The 16,022-nt window shown below is 40.5% G+C and overlaps 1 protein-coding gene across 1 annotated transcript in view; it reads left to right on the top strand.

Annotated features, from left to right (window-relative positions):
- Nucleotides 1-16,022, top strand: part of TTC3 (tetratricopeptide repeat domain 3) — a 196,659-nt gene that overhangs the window by 143,240 nt on the left and 37,397 nt on the right. Inside the window, exons 32-37 of the mRNA XM_060234268.1 lie at nucleotides 3,512-3,664; nucleotides 4,046-4,931; nucleotides 8,353-8,418; nucleotides 12,104-12,253; nucleotides 14,164-14,303; nucleotides 15,228-15,296. Coding sequence (XP_060090251.1) covers nucleotides 3,512-3,664; nucleotides 4,046-4,931; nucleotides 8,353-8,418; nucleotides 12,104-12,253; nucleotides 14,164-14,303; nucleotides 15,228-15,296 — 1,464 coding nt within the window. The remainder of the gene's footprint in view (nucleotides 1-3,511; nucleotides 3,665-4,045; nucleotides 4,932-8,352; nucleotides 8,419-12,103; nucleotides 12,254-14,163; nucleotides 14,304-15,227; nucleotides 15,297-16,022) is intronic.

Genomic DNA, 16,022 nt, shown 5'->3' with positions numbered 1-16,022 from the left:
GAAGTCTTACGAGATGGCAGTCAAGGCTGCAAAGAAAGATTACTTTGCAACCAAGATTGCATCTGCAAATTCGCGCCCAGCACAATTATTTAGAGTAATTGGGGATCTTATAACGCTGCCACAAGGCAAACCAAACGTTAGGGAATTAGAAATAGGCTGTGAGGCATTTGCGAAATACTTTGCAGATAAAATCTCGTTGCTCCGCCAAGACCTGCCTACCACTTTGGATACAGTGAGTGAAATTGAGGCACCGTGCCTGTCTTCGGGTTTAGTGCTGGACCACTTCGACCCGCTTAGCCTGGAGGAAGTTGACAGAATCCTTTCTGCTGCTCGCCCGACAACATGCGATCTGGACCCTTGCTCCTCTTGGCTGATTAAATCTTGCCAGGGGGAGCTTAGTTGTCCTTTACGGGACATCATAAACAGGTCCCTCTCAGAGGGGCAGTTTCCAACACCTCTGAAAGAGGCTTTGGTCCGCCCTCTCTTGAAAAAAGCTACAGCAGACCCGGCCGAATTGGCGAACTACCGGCCGGTGTCTAACTTACCGTTTTTAGGTAAAATTATTGAGAGGGCCGTGGCGTTGCAGCTTCAGAGGTTTCTGGATGACGCTTCTGTCTTACACCCATGTCAGTCTGGTTTCCGGCCGGGCCATGGGACGGAGACGGTGTTGGTCGCCTTGGTAGATGACCTCCAACGGCAACTGGATCGAGGCGGTGTTGCGGTGCTGATGCTATTAGATTTGTCGGCTGCATTCGATACAGTCGACCATCAGCTACTGACGCGCCGCCTCGCCGACATTGGGGTTGAGGGGTCGGCCTTGCAATGGCTTTCCTCCTTTCTCCTAGGTCGGGGACAGAGGGTGGCTATCGGGAGTGAACAGTCCCGGAGGCGCACACTGGACTGTGGGGTGCCCCAGGGAGCAGTGCTCTCCCCGATGTTGTTCAACATCTATATGCGCCCCCTCGCCCAGATTGCCCGGCGGTTTGGGCTGGGTTGCCATCAATATGCGGATGACACCCAGCTCTATCTACTAATGGACGGCTGGCCCGACCCCGCACCAGGGAATCTCGACCGGGCCTTACAGGCTGTTGCGACATGGCTCAGGCTGAGTGGGCTGAAGCTGAACCCAGCGAAGACAGAGGTCCTTTGCGTGGGTCGCGGCGCTCTGGGAAGGGAAATAGCTCTCCCGGTCTTCGATGGCGCGCCATTGAAAGCAGCGCGCCAGGTAAAGAGCCTGGGTGTTTTACTGGAGCCTTCACTATCGATGGAGGCCCAGATAGCAGCCACTGCCAAGTCAGCATTCTTCCATCTGAAGCGGGCAAGGCAGTTGGCCCCTTTCCTTGAGCGCCGGGACCTCGCAACAGTGATCCATGCAACGGTCACCTCAAGATTGGACTACTGTAATGCCCTCTACTTGGGGCTACCTTTGTGCCGGACTCGAAGACTGCAGTTAGTGCAGAACGCGGCGGCCAGGCTGTTGTTGGGACTCCCAAAACGGGAACATATACAGCCGAGGCTACGTGAACTGCACTGGCTGCCGATCATATACCGGGTCCAGTACAAAGTGTTGGTCATTACCTTTAAAGCCTTATATGGCCGAGGACCTACCTACCTGAGGGACCGTCTCTCCCCGTATGAACCCCAGAGGGCACTGAGATCAGTTGGGAAAAATCTAATGACCATCCCCGGGCCGAGGGAGACTAAATATCAGAATACTAGGGTACGGGCATTTTCAGTCGCGGCCCCTACCCTATGGAACCGACTCCCCGAGGAGGTGCGGGCCCTGCGGAACCTTGACCAGTTCCGCAGGGCCTGCAAGACCGCCCTTTTTAAACTTGCATACCTGGACTGTTAAGAAGATCGGCAATTAAGCACCCGCCAATGCGGTTAAGACCACACCGCTGAATAACTGCACTTACTGGATTGTTTTAATGTTATTAAGTTAATGTTACTGTTTTATATTGTTAAATGTAAAAGTTTTAACCATTATATGTTTTTATGAAATGTTGTTAACCGCCCTGAGCCTGCCGAGGTGGGGAGGGCGGGATAGAAATAAAATTTATTATTATTATTATTATTATTATTATTATTATTATTATTATTATTATTATTTAGAACTCGGATACTAAAAAGCAATCTGCAGCTTTTTGTCTTCTCAAAGATCAGTGTGCAATAAGAAGCACATTTTTATTCCATCTTCTGGATACTGTGACAGTACATGCATTCTAGAATTTATTTGATCCAACACTGTAAAAAGCCATGACGCAAGAAACTCTTTTTCTCTCTTAATAAAAACACCAACTTCAGTATAAAAATGCAACAAAGGATGCTGTTAACAAAGTGAATCTCAGGTTAAACATTAGTTTTTGAATTCTGAAGTCCTGGTTTTGTGTTTGAAAGGGTGGGGAAACATGTTTTAAATTGTTTTGTTGTTCATAGGCGGGTCTAAATATAGAGTGTTGAAATCCCAGACACAAGGAATTAAACTTAAAAATGTTCTGGCAAAGCTGTTGTCCAAATACTTATAAAGACTTCTATAAATGAGGAAACCAGTTTGTTCCAAATAGAGTCTGAATTTATTCCACTCTAGAGGTAGAGTGAAGTCCAAGAGCCTTTGATTCACATGTAATCATACCATACCAAACCTTTAATGGCGTAATGTATATTTAATCTTATTGTCCTAGCATCTTGAAGTGCAGAACTTAATTTCTGAAATTTTAGATTAATCTTTCCTTGAAAAATATTAAACAATTTTCTTTTTGTCACTTGACAAAAATATGTGCTGTATATGTGCAGTTACTCCATTAGGTAAAGTAAGGAAAGCCAAGTTTCTAATTTCATGAATGCAAGATTTTTTTTAGAACATTTGGATGCTAACACTCTCTGAAATGTGTTGTCTACTTCAAGATTACCGTGTCAAAATAAATGTGCTTAAATATGTCTGCACCCTGTACATAAAACAGAACAGTGAAGGTTTCAGTCTCAGAGTGGTAGAGGCAGAGCTCCACAAAGAAGTGCCACCATATGAAAAGACCTTGCCCCTTCTGGCCATTATTCTTATATAAAAGAGAGCACAATTCACATGTTGCCTAATATAGATCAGAATATTTACTGGAAAATACTGGGGGGGGTGGGGGCGGTAAAACAAGGCAGTTAATTTTGATGTGGCCAGCTGCAAACCATGATTCAGACTGCATTTATGCTTTTGATATAGGTGCAGTATAGGAGGAAAGCATTGACTGTTGCTCAAGATGTTTCACAAGCAGAACTGCACACAGTCCATGTCTTTTTCTGTTTGTGCATCACTGAATCCAAGCCATAACCTGCAAGTTATACTACTGTAGTTCTTTGCTGTCTTAATCTTTGTTTCTGTTCTAATTTCCTTACTCTATCTAATTATCAGCCTGTGTCTGGAACAAATTGAATAATCAGTTGTTGATCTTTTACTAACTATTAACCAAGGTATTTCCATTTATAAGAATGTTGAATTTCATATTTCTTGTCTTAACAGAAGTTTTATGAATCCATGTGAGCCTTTCAGAATTCCAGATTACCTTTATGATCAAGTTGAGGAATTTGAAGCTTTATTTAATGTTTCTTCCAGTAGCAGTTACCAGAGAATGTTGGACAACTATCCAGACACAACTTGTGAAAACTTGTATGAGTATGTTGCCATTTCTCATTTTAATAAGTTTTTATTTATTAAACAAAAATAAAGATGGGTGTCTGCCCTAATTACACACCCCTTCCAGCTGGTAGAATTTTTTTAAAAAACACTTGTTTTACTGGGACAAAACTATATTGCTAGGAATTTGTCACTGGAATTAGAGAATTAGCTGCAAGAATCTGATTTGCAACTGCTTGTTATGTCTGGTACAAATTTTATTAATAGTCCATATTGAAGTCTTCAGAAGTTCTTCATCTGAAAATCTTTTCAGAGCCCTATTGAACTCCTTAATTTATCATGTTGTGCTATATTTGTCTAAAGGATTTCTCAGCTGCATTGTACAACATCATACTGAAATTAGAACTTTACTTTTCACAGCTATTTCTCTCAAATCTTGGAAGAACATGGCCCAATGGAAATTGATAGTCCACTGTTAATTGGAGAATATGAATACTTTCCTGTAGCCACCCGTAAGATTGTGGAAGATGCTGGTGGCCTGAAATCTTTCCTGTTGCAGTCTTTGCGTTTTATTATGATGGGTGACCTTATTGGTTTGATGAAACATGCAGTTATGCTGAATGAAAATGTAGATGTCTCTGGAGTTGAAAAAAAAAATAGAAATGGAGATTATTCAACCTGCCTGACTTGTCAAGAACAGAATTCTGAAAGCAAACTACATTTAAATCCAGCTGCTAAGGAGTTTAAGCCTGTCTCTCATATTAATAAATCTCATGTACCAACAAGAACTGACTCAGTAGCCAATTGTAATCAAGAATATATGACTACCAGCCATTCCTCTTTTAATCCTTTTGTTCCTACATATCCTTTTTCTAGTCAGACAACTGACACAATAACAGCATCACTATCTACGTCAAAAGTATCATTGCCATCAGCTTTGTCTGAAAACCACCCAGTATTTCTAAATGAAGTTCCTTCAGACTCTCAAAGTGAAAGAACTTTTCCAGTCATTACTCAAATATTGTTTATGCCAGATGTATCAGATCAGTCTAATTATATATATGAAAGTTATGATGCTTACCTTGATAGTGATCCAGAAGCAATAGGCAACAATTATAGCATTGGTAATCTTATGGCAAGTAATGAAGAGCAGAAGTTCCAGAAGCTTCCATGTGTGCTAGCAAAATCAGAAAATCAACCTTATGATAAGATTGACCATTACAGTAATGAAGCTAGATCTAGTTCTGTTTCTGATAAGAAATCTGTGATAAGAAACAATCCCCCTTCCAGGATGATCGCTATTCAGGTGAGAGAAGCAATATTTTTGTACTTAAGGAATTAACAATACTGATTTCTGTGTTAAGTCTGAGTGGCTTGGACTGGCCTGTTCTTTCAGTGTGCTGTAAAGTAGCAATTTTGTTTATGCTCAGATTTTTTACTCTTACTTGGAAGGTAATACTGTTAATGATAATAGGCAGACATTTTGGTATATCATTAAGTTATGCTTGTTCATCCTGAAGAGGTTATTATCTCTAAAGATGTAGTAAAGCAATAAATACAATCTGGAAACGATGTTATTAAATTTTGATTATTATAACACAGATTTCAGAGAACATATCTCTCAAACAATACTATCAAAAGCTAAGTGTAATAAGTCCCACAATATGTTTCTTTTAGGAGATATATACTGGTATAAAGGAAAAACCAGTGTATACTGTCATGTGACGATTACATGAGCAATATTGTGCCTGACACATTCTAATTGGGAGGCTGCTGCCATTCTCAACAGTGTAAAACAAAAAATGGCAGAAGTCACAGCCTAGAATATGGCAAAACTAAACAACAAGAAATTGACAAAAAGTGCAACACAACAATAAAGTATATATTCAAAGTATTAAATTCTTATTTGTTATTATTAATACATATAATAAAGTCTTTTAGCACCACTTTCTTCAAGTCCCCGGTGGAGAAGTTCTATAAAGTTTAAAGAGACTCAATAAAATTCAAGCGCTATAGCAAATATCACTAATTGTTTTTCAGTTTGTTCTTAGTAGCCAAGGATAATTTTACAAGGAACCTAGTTTTCAACAATTTTTCAGTCTTCAGCAGTCAGTGAAATCACATAAAATACAGTGAATGTCAAATACTGAAATTACAGATTGGATGTAGCTGGCTGTGTGCATTAAAAAAGTGAATTAAAGGGACGGGCACAAAATATTTAGAAAAAATTATTACAAAAAACAAGAATAATCATGATTGGTTGAATCCATAGTTTTTAATTGGAAAATCTAATAAGTTTCTCTTCATAGGAGTTTCTGCTGAACTATTATGTTGAACTGATGCAGTTCTAATTTTTCTAAGACTAAAAATGTGGACTCATCTGGCTTATGTTTTTTACTAGTAAAATGATGGACAGAAGGGCCTCCATAATTGTGCACCTAATACACTCTTGAGATGGCACAGTTTGTATATATAGAAAGAACTTTTTCAAAATTAGGCAATATTAATGTTTTTTAGTATTCCGTGATCGTGGACATACAGAACAGATGCCACAATAATGTCCAGAACTAGGCATGATTTTTTCCAAAGATGGTAAGAAATTGGAGCAAAATGTATGCTCTTAAATTTCCTTAAGCCATTATAAAGTAGATTAATGCAGGCTGGGATATGTTCAACAATGTGCCAATTGCTAAGAATGGTTTTTTTAAAAAAAAACAGTCAGAGAGAGATGAAAAATTAAAGGCACAGGTAATTCTCTGCAAGTTTTTGTTAGGTTTACCTTTAAACCGATGAATACGTTGTTTTAGCCCTGGCGTCTCGTTTTAGTTGAAGTGGCTATCATATCTTCTTTGTAAAAAAGATGTTTCTAGTCTATCAGATTGTGTTTCAAAGTCTGTGTGGTACACTTTGTCTCAAATGTTGGGAGTGATAGAATTGGAAATGCAAATATGAATTCTTATCTGTCACCTTTGTGTAAGATTTAATTGCAAATATCTGTGACTGGGTCCTAAAGACCATAGTGTCTAGAAAGGAGATAGATGTTAGATCATAATGACACATGAATTTGATAGAGGGCTGCACTGTGTTAAGTACAAAATCATTCAAATTGTGTACATTACTGAAAGTCAAAAAAAGTCAGCAATAAAACATTTATAAATGTAAGGACTTTCAAAAAATGGATTCTGATCTTGGATTGCAGATTAATTTAGTCTCAAGGTCTGTCATAAAGAGATTTGCAATATTCTGGGCAGCAGTTTCCTCTTTGATTTGGTAAAAAAAAAGTCTAATAACCCTGGGCAAAGGTGTGAAGTGGCTTAAAGCTGTCTTGAGTTCCTCCGAAGTGTTATAACCCTGACCTAAATAGCCCAGGCAAGCCCAGTCTTGTCAGATCTCAGAAGCTAAGCAGGGTCAACTCTGACAAGTACTTAGATGAGAGACCTCCCTAGAATAACAGAGCTGGAAGCCAGGAGAGCGCTTTATTCAAGCATATCTCTGAATGTCCTTCATGCCCCCCTAGTAGGGGGTCAGTCACCAGAGGTCTCCTTGACTTGCAGGTGCATACATACCTGCCCATAGAAACACAAATATATATAGTGTTTTAAGATAAAATCATTACAGGAAAAAATGAACCTGGTTCACATTTTACGCTTGACTATATTCGTCTATTACTACAGACGTTGTTGGTGGAAAGTGCTGGCGGGTCACAGCTGACTTATGGTGTCCCAGTAGGGTTTTTAAGGCATTCACAGGTGGTTTGAAATTGCCTCCCTTTATGTAGCAACCCTGGACTTCCTTGGTGGGGTCGCATTCAAGTACTAACCAGAGTCCGACCCTGTTTAGCATCCAAGATCTGACAAGATCAGGCTAGCCATTGAATTTAGTGAATAATTTAGTGCAGCTGATTTACCAGAGATTTGCATAGCTTCTACAATAAAAACTGTATCCTGTAAAATATAAAATCATCTCTAGGAAAGCTATGTTTTGTATAAATGGTATTCCAAGTACATTTTACATCTTAGTCTGTCACTTTCAGCAGATGAACAAATGTGCCCTTACTTTTGCTGCTGAAAGTCCAGCAGTGGCATCCTAAGTACAGTTACACCCAGTTACACCCTTCTCAGTCCCTTGAAGTCAGTTGGCTTCTCGAGGTGTAATTTTGTTTAGGATGGTACTGTCAATGTGTCCTCCGTAGTGTCATTAAAACAGTTTCCATGAGTTCTTCTTGTGCTGCTGTGATGGTTAATTTAGTTTCATAGTTGACACAACTGTTATATTTATTTTAATGACATTTGTAAAGCCAGAAGGTGATGTAAAACGTGTCATAAATAAGATTGCTTCCTCAGCATTATCTTTCATATTTTTATTATTATTTTGAAAAGATATCTGGGATCCCAGGGATGCATGATTTGAACAGCTGTACATCACCTTTCACATTTGTGAACTCCGCAGATAAAAACATATCTTTTAAAGAGTACTTGAAAAATATTCTTGCTATCTGTTTGCATTGAGGCACCATGCAACTCTTCCTCTTCTTACTTTGGCTGTGTTTTTCCTGGTTATACTTGTTCTTTAGCTATTCTTTTCCTATCCTGCTTTTTTCTTTAATTTGTCCTGCCAATGTCAAAGTTTGGAATCTATTAGCTTAGACCTGTTGTGGAATATATTGCCCATAGAACAAAGGGATGTAAAAACTGAAAATTAAATCTTTTCTGGATCTTCTTATTTAGGTAGATCGTGAACTGACAGATGCAGGAGTTAATACTTTGCCTTTCCATCCATATGAAATTCAGCAGGTAAGTTGGAACAGGTGATATTCTAGTGGACCCAGTCAGGTGGCAAAACTTCTGTCTAAAATATTTATAACCCATGTTAGAATAATAGAATCATAAGAGCTGGAAGGGGCCATATAGGCCATCTAGTCCAATGCCCTTCTCAATGCAGGATCCTCCTAAAGCATCCCTGACAAATGTTTGTCCAGCTGCTGCTTGAAGACTCCCAGTGAGGGGGAGCTCACCACTTCCCTAGGTAATTGATTCCACCTCTGATCTAGACTTACTGTTAAAAAATTGTTTTCCTAATATCCAGCCGCTATCTTTCAGTCCATAATCCAAACCCATTGTGAATTTTATCCTCTGCTGCCAGCCAACAGGAATAGCTCACTGCCCTTTTCTGAGTGCCAGTTTAATTGAAAAGTACCGGTCCCAGAACCAAACCCTGCAGCCCTACACTGGATGCTTTCTTCCAATCAGATGAAATGCTATAGACAATTCCACTTTGGGTGCAGTTCTCCCACCAATCACCTATCCATCAAACTATCCTAGAGTCCAGCCTGCAGTTGTCCAGTTTACTCATCAAAAAATCACAGGGAATCCTGTCAAAAGCTTTACCAACAATATAAACAATGTTGATGGCATTCCCAGGATCCAGTAAGCTTATCCCTTGATCAAAGAAAGAAACAAGTTGGTCTGGAAGGACCTATTGGGGATAAATCTGTGCTGAGTTTCATGGATTACCAAGTTGTCTTCGGAGGCTAACAAATTGACCTAGTTTAAAATCTGCTCCAGTATCTTTCCTGGGATAGAGGTCAGACTGACTAGTCTGTAGTTTCCTGGGTCATCCTTTTTGAAGGTTGGGGTAACATTCACCATTCTCCAGTCTTGTGGTGTATCTCCTGTCCTGCAAAAGATCTTGAAGATGAGGGGGACAGGCTCTAAAAGCTTGCTAGAAAGTTCTTTGAGCACTCTCAGGTGCACACCGCCTAGTCCAGGAGATTTGTACTCATCCAGTGCAGCCACGTGCTTCTAAACAACCTCTCTGTCCATGCTGTGCCTTGCCTACTACCATCTCTAGATGTTCTCCTCTTCTGGGAAAAAAAGTGAGGCAAAATAGGCATTGTGTCAAGCATGGTAGAATTCCACTGGTAGTTGATTATTTTAGGGTCTTCCATAAAGCTGGCCTGTGAAATATCATGAAGGACCAAAGCCTATTAACTCTGTTATTCTTTCCCCCTCCCCCTTCTTGCTTTATTGCTTGTGAAGTAGAATAGAGAAAAACGAAGCTAACTTGAGAAAGAGTAATCAGCACCTTCCCATACATTCCTGTTAGGGAGTGTGGAACATCTGGGGAAAGCAAGGACAGAGTCCTGATAATGCTATGAGAATGTAGACATTTATGATAGTTTATGTGTGAGAGCGCATCCTTCGCCCCCACCTTTTGGAATCCTTCTGAAGTATGCCTTAAAAGTATTGTATCAATGTATCTTTGGCATCACTCTCAAGAATCTGTTCCAGCAGAAAGTATCGGTCTATCAATAAACGTAGTTTTGTATCAAACTTGACTTGTCACTGAAAACCGCATGCTTGACAAATTGAGCCTTTCTGCCTTCTCTCTATCCTCTGTCAGAGTGTCTCCATTTTCACCAAACAGTGGGCCTGTCACCTCTTTTATTTGTTTGCTCCTCGCAAAAATAAGTTTTTCTTGTTATGGAAAGCCTCCTTGTGGGTCAGCCATAAGAGAGACCAAAGCTCAGAGTGTGTTCCCTCTAAGCTGAGTTAGTGTGAGCCAGCTAAGATTTTTAGCCTCCAGCTCACACATTTTTGTCTTAGCTCAGGAAAAATGGCTCTTGAGCACACTAATTTATGCAAAGCTCACAACTTTAATGCCAGTAGCTCACAAAGTAGAATTTTTGCTCACAAGACTCTGCAGCTTAGAGGGAACATTGCTAGCAACCCTCAAATACTCATTTTCAGAGGTATATCCTTGTCTCCATTTCTTCAGAATGCTTCCTTTTTCTTCCTTAGCTTATCATGGAGTTCTCTGTTCATCTACATTGGCTTTTTGGGACCCCTACCAGGTTTCCATCTTGTTGGAATAGTGATGGCTTGAACTTGCAAGAGCTTCTTGTTTCAGGAGAGCCCACCATTCACTTGCTCCTTTCCCTTCCAGCATTCTTGCCCATGGAACAACTCTCATCATGCCTCTAAGTTCATTAAACTGGATGGTTACAGCAGAGCTGCTGAAATGTAATTTACTGAAGATGGAGGTTCTGTGTCTGAGCCAGGGGGCAGTAGGTTCAGGAATCAGGCTCCCAGCCCTCGACGGGGCACCATTGGTGCTAGCACTGAGGGTCAAGAGTCTCATGATCCTAACCGTCTCACTTTCTATGGAGGCCCAGGTCACCACTGATGCCAGATCCGCCTTTTATCATCTTTGATAGAACAGGCAACTGGTAACTTATCTTTCTACTCAGGACTTGGTCACAGTGACCCATGCAACAGTCACTTCCAGGCTAGATTACTGTAACTTGCTTGCCCTTGGACTGTGATGACTTTGTCAACGTTCCCTCTAAGCTGTGGAGTCCTGTGAGCAAAAATTCTACTTTGTGAGCTGCTGGTATTAAAGTTGTGAGCTACTGCATAAATTAGAGTGCTCTGGGGTCATCCTTCCTGAGCTGAGACAAAATGTGTGAACTGGAGGCTAAAAAATTGTGAGCTAGTTCACACTAACTCAGCTTAAAGGGAACACTGGTACACATTCAACTGGTGCTTCGCCCATTGCACTGGCTACCAATTGCATTAATATATTCTGGAAGTGATTAGATCATGGATAACAACATGGGTAACTTAGAGCTGGAACTATCCTGGTACTATGCTGCTATAAATTTGCTAGTTCAACTTCCTATGTGCCTTTTATACTCATAGCATTTATATTTTGTAGGCTTTGTTATTTATTTTATGTCATATGCCATGTATTTGAATTACTTTTCTAGTTTAGTTAAGTATGAACATTCAATTCTGGAGCCTGCAGTTCTATGATTTTATATTGTGTTGTACTTGTGTTGGTTTTAGAAGCTAGTGTATTCATATTTTCTATCATAACATTGGGTAATGCCAAGATGGAATAATTTAAATTCCCAATATTTGTCTCAGTTACTCATAAGATGACCCAGCATAACTAATCCAAGAAGACCTGATTCTAAATTTGATTTCAGTGTACTGATTTTCAGAGTAAATGCTCTCCACCAAGCCTTTGCTTCAAAAGACACTTCCCCACACTTGGCTCTCAAAGCTGTTCTTGTTACATACTGAGGAGTTCCCAAGATACTGTGTAAAAATCTTAGTAATGTCCATCAATATTAGTAATGTTAATTCAAACCCCTACAGTATATAATAACTATCCAGAAACTTTAGCATTAAATGCTTTAACTGCTGCAGGAACATATGTTCCCCCAGAGGAATAATAAAACCTTGAAATAGCCTCCCGGTATCTAGTATATAAACATAGAGCAAAGTTTCACAGTCTCCCTGTTATCTCAGTATTTGTTGATAATTTTTAACAGTATCAAATTTTTTGAAGGGAAGAGAACCATTTAGATAACAGGTCTAGTTCAATAATGAAGCTCCCAAATCACTTACATTGCTAGTTACATCAGTTTATAATTTAACTAGGTACCTGTAAGATTTCATGTGTGTTTTTCAGGGAGATATGTTACGTATGGAGAAAGAGCATCAGGTACTACAAGAACAACTTAAAGACGCAAATGGAAAATACGAACAAGTAAAATGTCGAAGCTCTGAAGAAATCAGTGTTTTAGAAGAAGAATTAAAAAGAAATATTGAAGGAAACAAGGTAATGTTCTTAAACTGTTAATGATTTGTGTAAAGGGAAGGGAAATTGGTTTAAGTGACTGGCCACTTAAGACTGAGGCTTAAAGCTGAGTCTTAAAGATACTGAGTTAGGGTGCATTTACAGGGCACTAAATGTTTCGCAACTGGATTTTAGCCATTTTTACACAGTAAAAATCCAGTTGCAAAACACATTATTTAGTGTAGTGTGAATGCACTCTTAGATTCACTGTTTCTGTAAACTGAGTTCATGGAAGCTATTTTGATCAACTTCCCTTCCTCCAGTCATCCTCTGAACCCTAAAAAGCAATCATTGAAGGTCTGTAGAACAGTCTGTTATACATTGCAAGGGAATTTCTGCATGAGGAGGGTCTCTACAGAAATCTTGTCTTTATCCACTCTTTTGCAAAGGTGGGGGACAATTCTTGCTGACTCCACCTTTTTTCAGCAGTACTCTGACACTCTGCTTTTTTGGCTACACAGAATGGCTGTTGGGGCAAGAAGCAGCTGATAAAAATAGTTTCTGTAAACCTGCTCTTATTTGCAAAAACACTGCATCAAGCCTATTATGTGGAAGCATCTTCCACTGGAATAAGTCAGTTTGTTTATCCCCATAGTGGTCATTATCCAGACACTTGTTTGAAAGCGTGACCTTTGTTCCTAAGGTTATATAGAAGTTCCCAGGCCATACATGAATGGCATTTGAAAGGCTATTGTTTCAGAATTGTTCTTCGCTGCAAGATGAAGTGTTGTTAGTTTAAAATAAACAACTTAGAGCCAAAACCCTATCAAATACACAAAACAAGTCTCTGTAGAGGGCTCTCTGGCCATTTGTTTGTTCAAGTGTGCACATTCTTCTAGTGTCCTCTGCAAAGCCTAATCTTAATTTTTTTTTCCTCAAGGAAAACCACCCCTGATGTAATCACTGCTGTTTGAAACCCATTTAGAAATGTCTGGTTTCAAACTAATTCCAAGGCTCCGGATTGGAACCAGTATCCCACATGTGGAACTCTTCACAGAATGAAGCCACCTGCATTCTTTGAAAACCATTCCTGAGAGGGAATGCTTAGGAGTGGTTTGGTTTGGAATGTAGTGTAGTGTAGGGAGCTGCAGCTGAAAGCAGGGCCGGCTGCAAGTAATCTTCCACAGCAAGGGAGGACAGGCTTCAAGTGCATGTGCCCCCTCGCCCTCTGCCCCTGCTCAGTCTTCCCGGCTCCGTGCTTCTGGGAAGGCTGAGCGGGGGTGGCACATGCACTCGCGGACTGCCCTAAGAAGGGCAGTTTCCAAACTGAGGACCTCTGAGAGTGCACATGCCACTTGCCTACAGCCCCCGCTCATCCTTCTCAGGCAGACCTGAGAAGGCTGAGTGGAGGTTGTGAGTGAGCGGTGCATGCGAAGTGTGCTCTTGGAGGCCCTCTCTCCAAGCATCTCTCTGAGAACACACACACTTCTTGCCTGCAGCCCCCACTCAGCCTTCTTGGGCAGACCCAAGAAGGCTGAGCAGAGGCTGCAGGTGAGCAGTGTGAGTGTAGTGTGCTTCTTAGGGCAGTCTTCAAGGGCCTCTGAGAGTGCACTGCACACATGCCATTCACCCACATCCCTGGAGCCTGTCCTCTCCTGCCACACCACCACCGTGCCTGCCCTCCCTGGGGGGGGGGGCAGCGTGGTAGGCACAGGGGGTGGGGGGGTCTGGCCCTAGGTACCAGAAACCCTAGTGCCAGCCCTGGCTGGAAAAGGCAGTTTGCAGAGATCATGGGCAAGTATACAACTTGCACAAGGAGAACTAGTGTTCATGTGCAAGCAGTTCCTTGGTAAAACACAGTGCTTTTTGTAAATCCAAACCTAAGTACTTCTGATATTCTTTGAGGGAGTGAAATTCTTTATTTAACTTACTGTAATGCTTCTGCTTTATAGCTTGGCAAAAAAGAACTGGACTGGTTTCACACAGATTTAGAAGTGATGATAAAAAGATGGCAACAGGAAAAAAAAGAAAATCAAGAGGGATTAAAAACAAGAAAGAGTAAAATAAGAACACTGACAGATGCGAATGAGATGTAAGTTTATTCTGTAAATAAAATCTTGTTACCATGAGGAGAGGATGGGAATGGATATAGAAAGTGTATTTAAGTCTGTGGATTTTTGGAACTTTCAAATTGTGTGGATGTTGATTTTCAAGCTTCTTTCTGCCACTTCAGCATTGGCACCTTCAGCATCCATCTTTTGTTATTTATTCTCTTCATTTATAGCCCACCTTTCTCACAAATGGAACCGCAAAGCAGCTTATGTTGTTTTTCCTTTCCTTCATTTTATCCTCATACCAACCTTGTGAGGTAGGTAGATTAGGCTGAGAGTGTGACAGGCCTAAGGCCACCCAAGTAACCTTCCGTGGCAGAGTGGAGATTTGAACCTGGGTATCTCAGACTGTATTCTGACTCTAACCACTAAATATTGAGTTTACAGTGTTCTTCTGGATGCAGGCAAGGATGGTGCCATCCAGGTCTTCTATAAAAACCTAGAAAATAATACTTGTTCTCAAATTTCAGTAACATCTGAGTCTTCCTTTTATCTTCACAGGCTGCCTCCAGAGAAGGGTAGCCTGCAGTACAACTAGAATCAGTTTAGTTATAAAGGGTTTTGCTGGAAAATGTTAGTGACTGTGACCTACTATCCATGAGGATCCAATCTAGCTGCTTTAGTTTTCATCTCATAAACAGAATCATAAAACAGTTAAGGCAGTAGGGTTGATTATGTCAGTCAACACTTGCTTATTCAACTGGTTTTCCTGCTTGTTTCTGGGTTTCTCTGGCTGTTCTTGTTTCTGTTGCTTGTGCAGTTGATTAAAAAGTATGTTTTTGGGATGAATAAATATTGGCAACTACCAAACAGGTAACACAAACGGTTAGTTAATTTTGTATTTGAATAGATGCATTTATTCAATTAACCTGTTTTTTCCTAAAACATGTGCATGTAAAAAACAGGTACAAGAGAAACATTGATGAGAAAGAGATGCAGTACAAATTATATTTGGATGAATTCCTTGAGATCAGGTAAATGTGTATTTGTTTTACCAGTTGGCCCAGTTCTATGAACATTACAATTCTCAAAAAATATTGCTTCTCCAAGGCAAAAATAATCCAGTACAGTCTGGTTTGAATATTCAGTTCTCTCTGATAAGAGGGTTTCTCCCAATAAGCCAGTTAAGTTTGCATGTTTGAATAACTGTGATCTAATATTCATGAGGACCCAATCTAGCTGCTTTAGTTTTCATCTCATAAACTGAAGCATAAAACAGTGTTATGTTTGAATTCTTCAAAGTATGCAGGAACATTTTATCAATATATGCCCCACGTATGAAGTCAATATTAATGTGCATATGAGCAATTACAGTTGTGCTGGATGAGTGGTAGGGTAGATCACTACTTAGTAACAATTGGAATTTTCCAGGCTGGCAGGCATCACTGTCTCAGCCTCCTGCACCACAGAGATAAAACTCCTGACCAGCTGTATGGGAAGACACCTACATACACAGAGGTATAGCGGCAAAAAGGGGGAGAAGGGATTTACTAGTTTCCAGATTCTTTTCCCCTGGCCCCTAGTTGCCACAATTTATTAAAGTCCTGCAGGAAAGCTGTATCCTCCCTGCAAGACAAATGGTAGCTGCCACCAGGCTCTAACAACAAATTCCTTAAGGCAATTAAGGCAGAGCCCACCCTCAAAGCCTATCCAGGGGGTTGTAATAATGCCTGCCCTGCAAGGTTGTCTTGCAACAAAAC

Source organism: Heteronotia binoei, chromosome 3 (genome assembly GCF_032191835.1).
Source record: "Heteronotia binoei isolate CCM8104 ecotype False Entrance Well chromosome 3, APGP_CSIRO_Hbin_v1, whole genome shotgun sequence".
NCBI classification, from domain to species: domain Eukaryota; kingdom Metazoa; phylum Chordata; class Lepidosauria; order Squamata; family Gekkonidae; genus Heteronotia; species Heteronotia binoei.
Note: the sequence above shows the minus strand (reverse complement) of the source record. Positions and strands in the feature narration are given on the sequence as shown.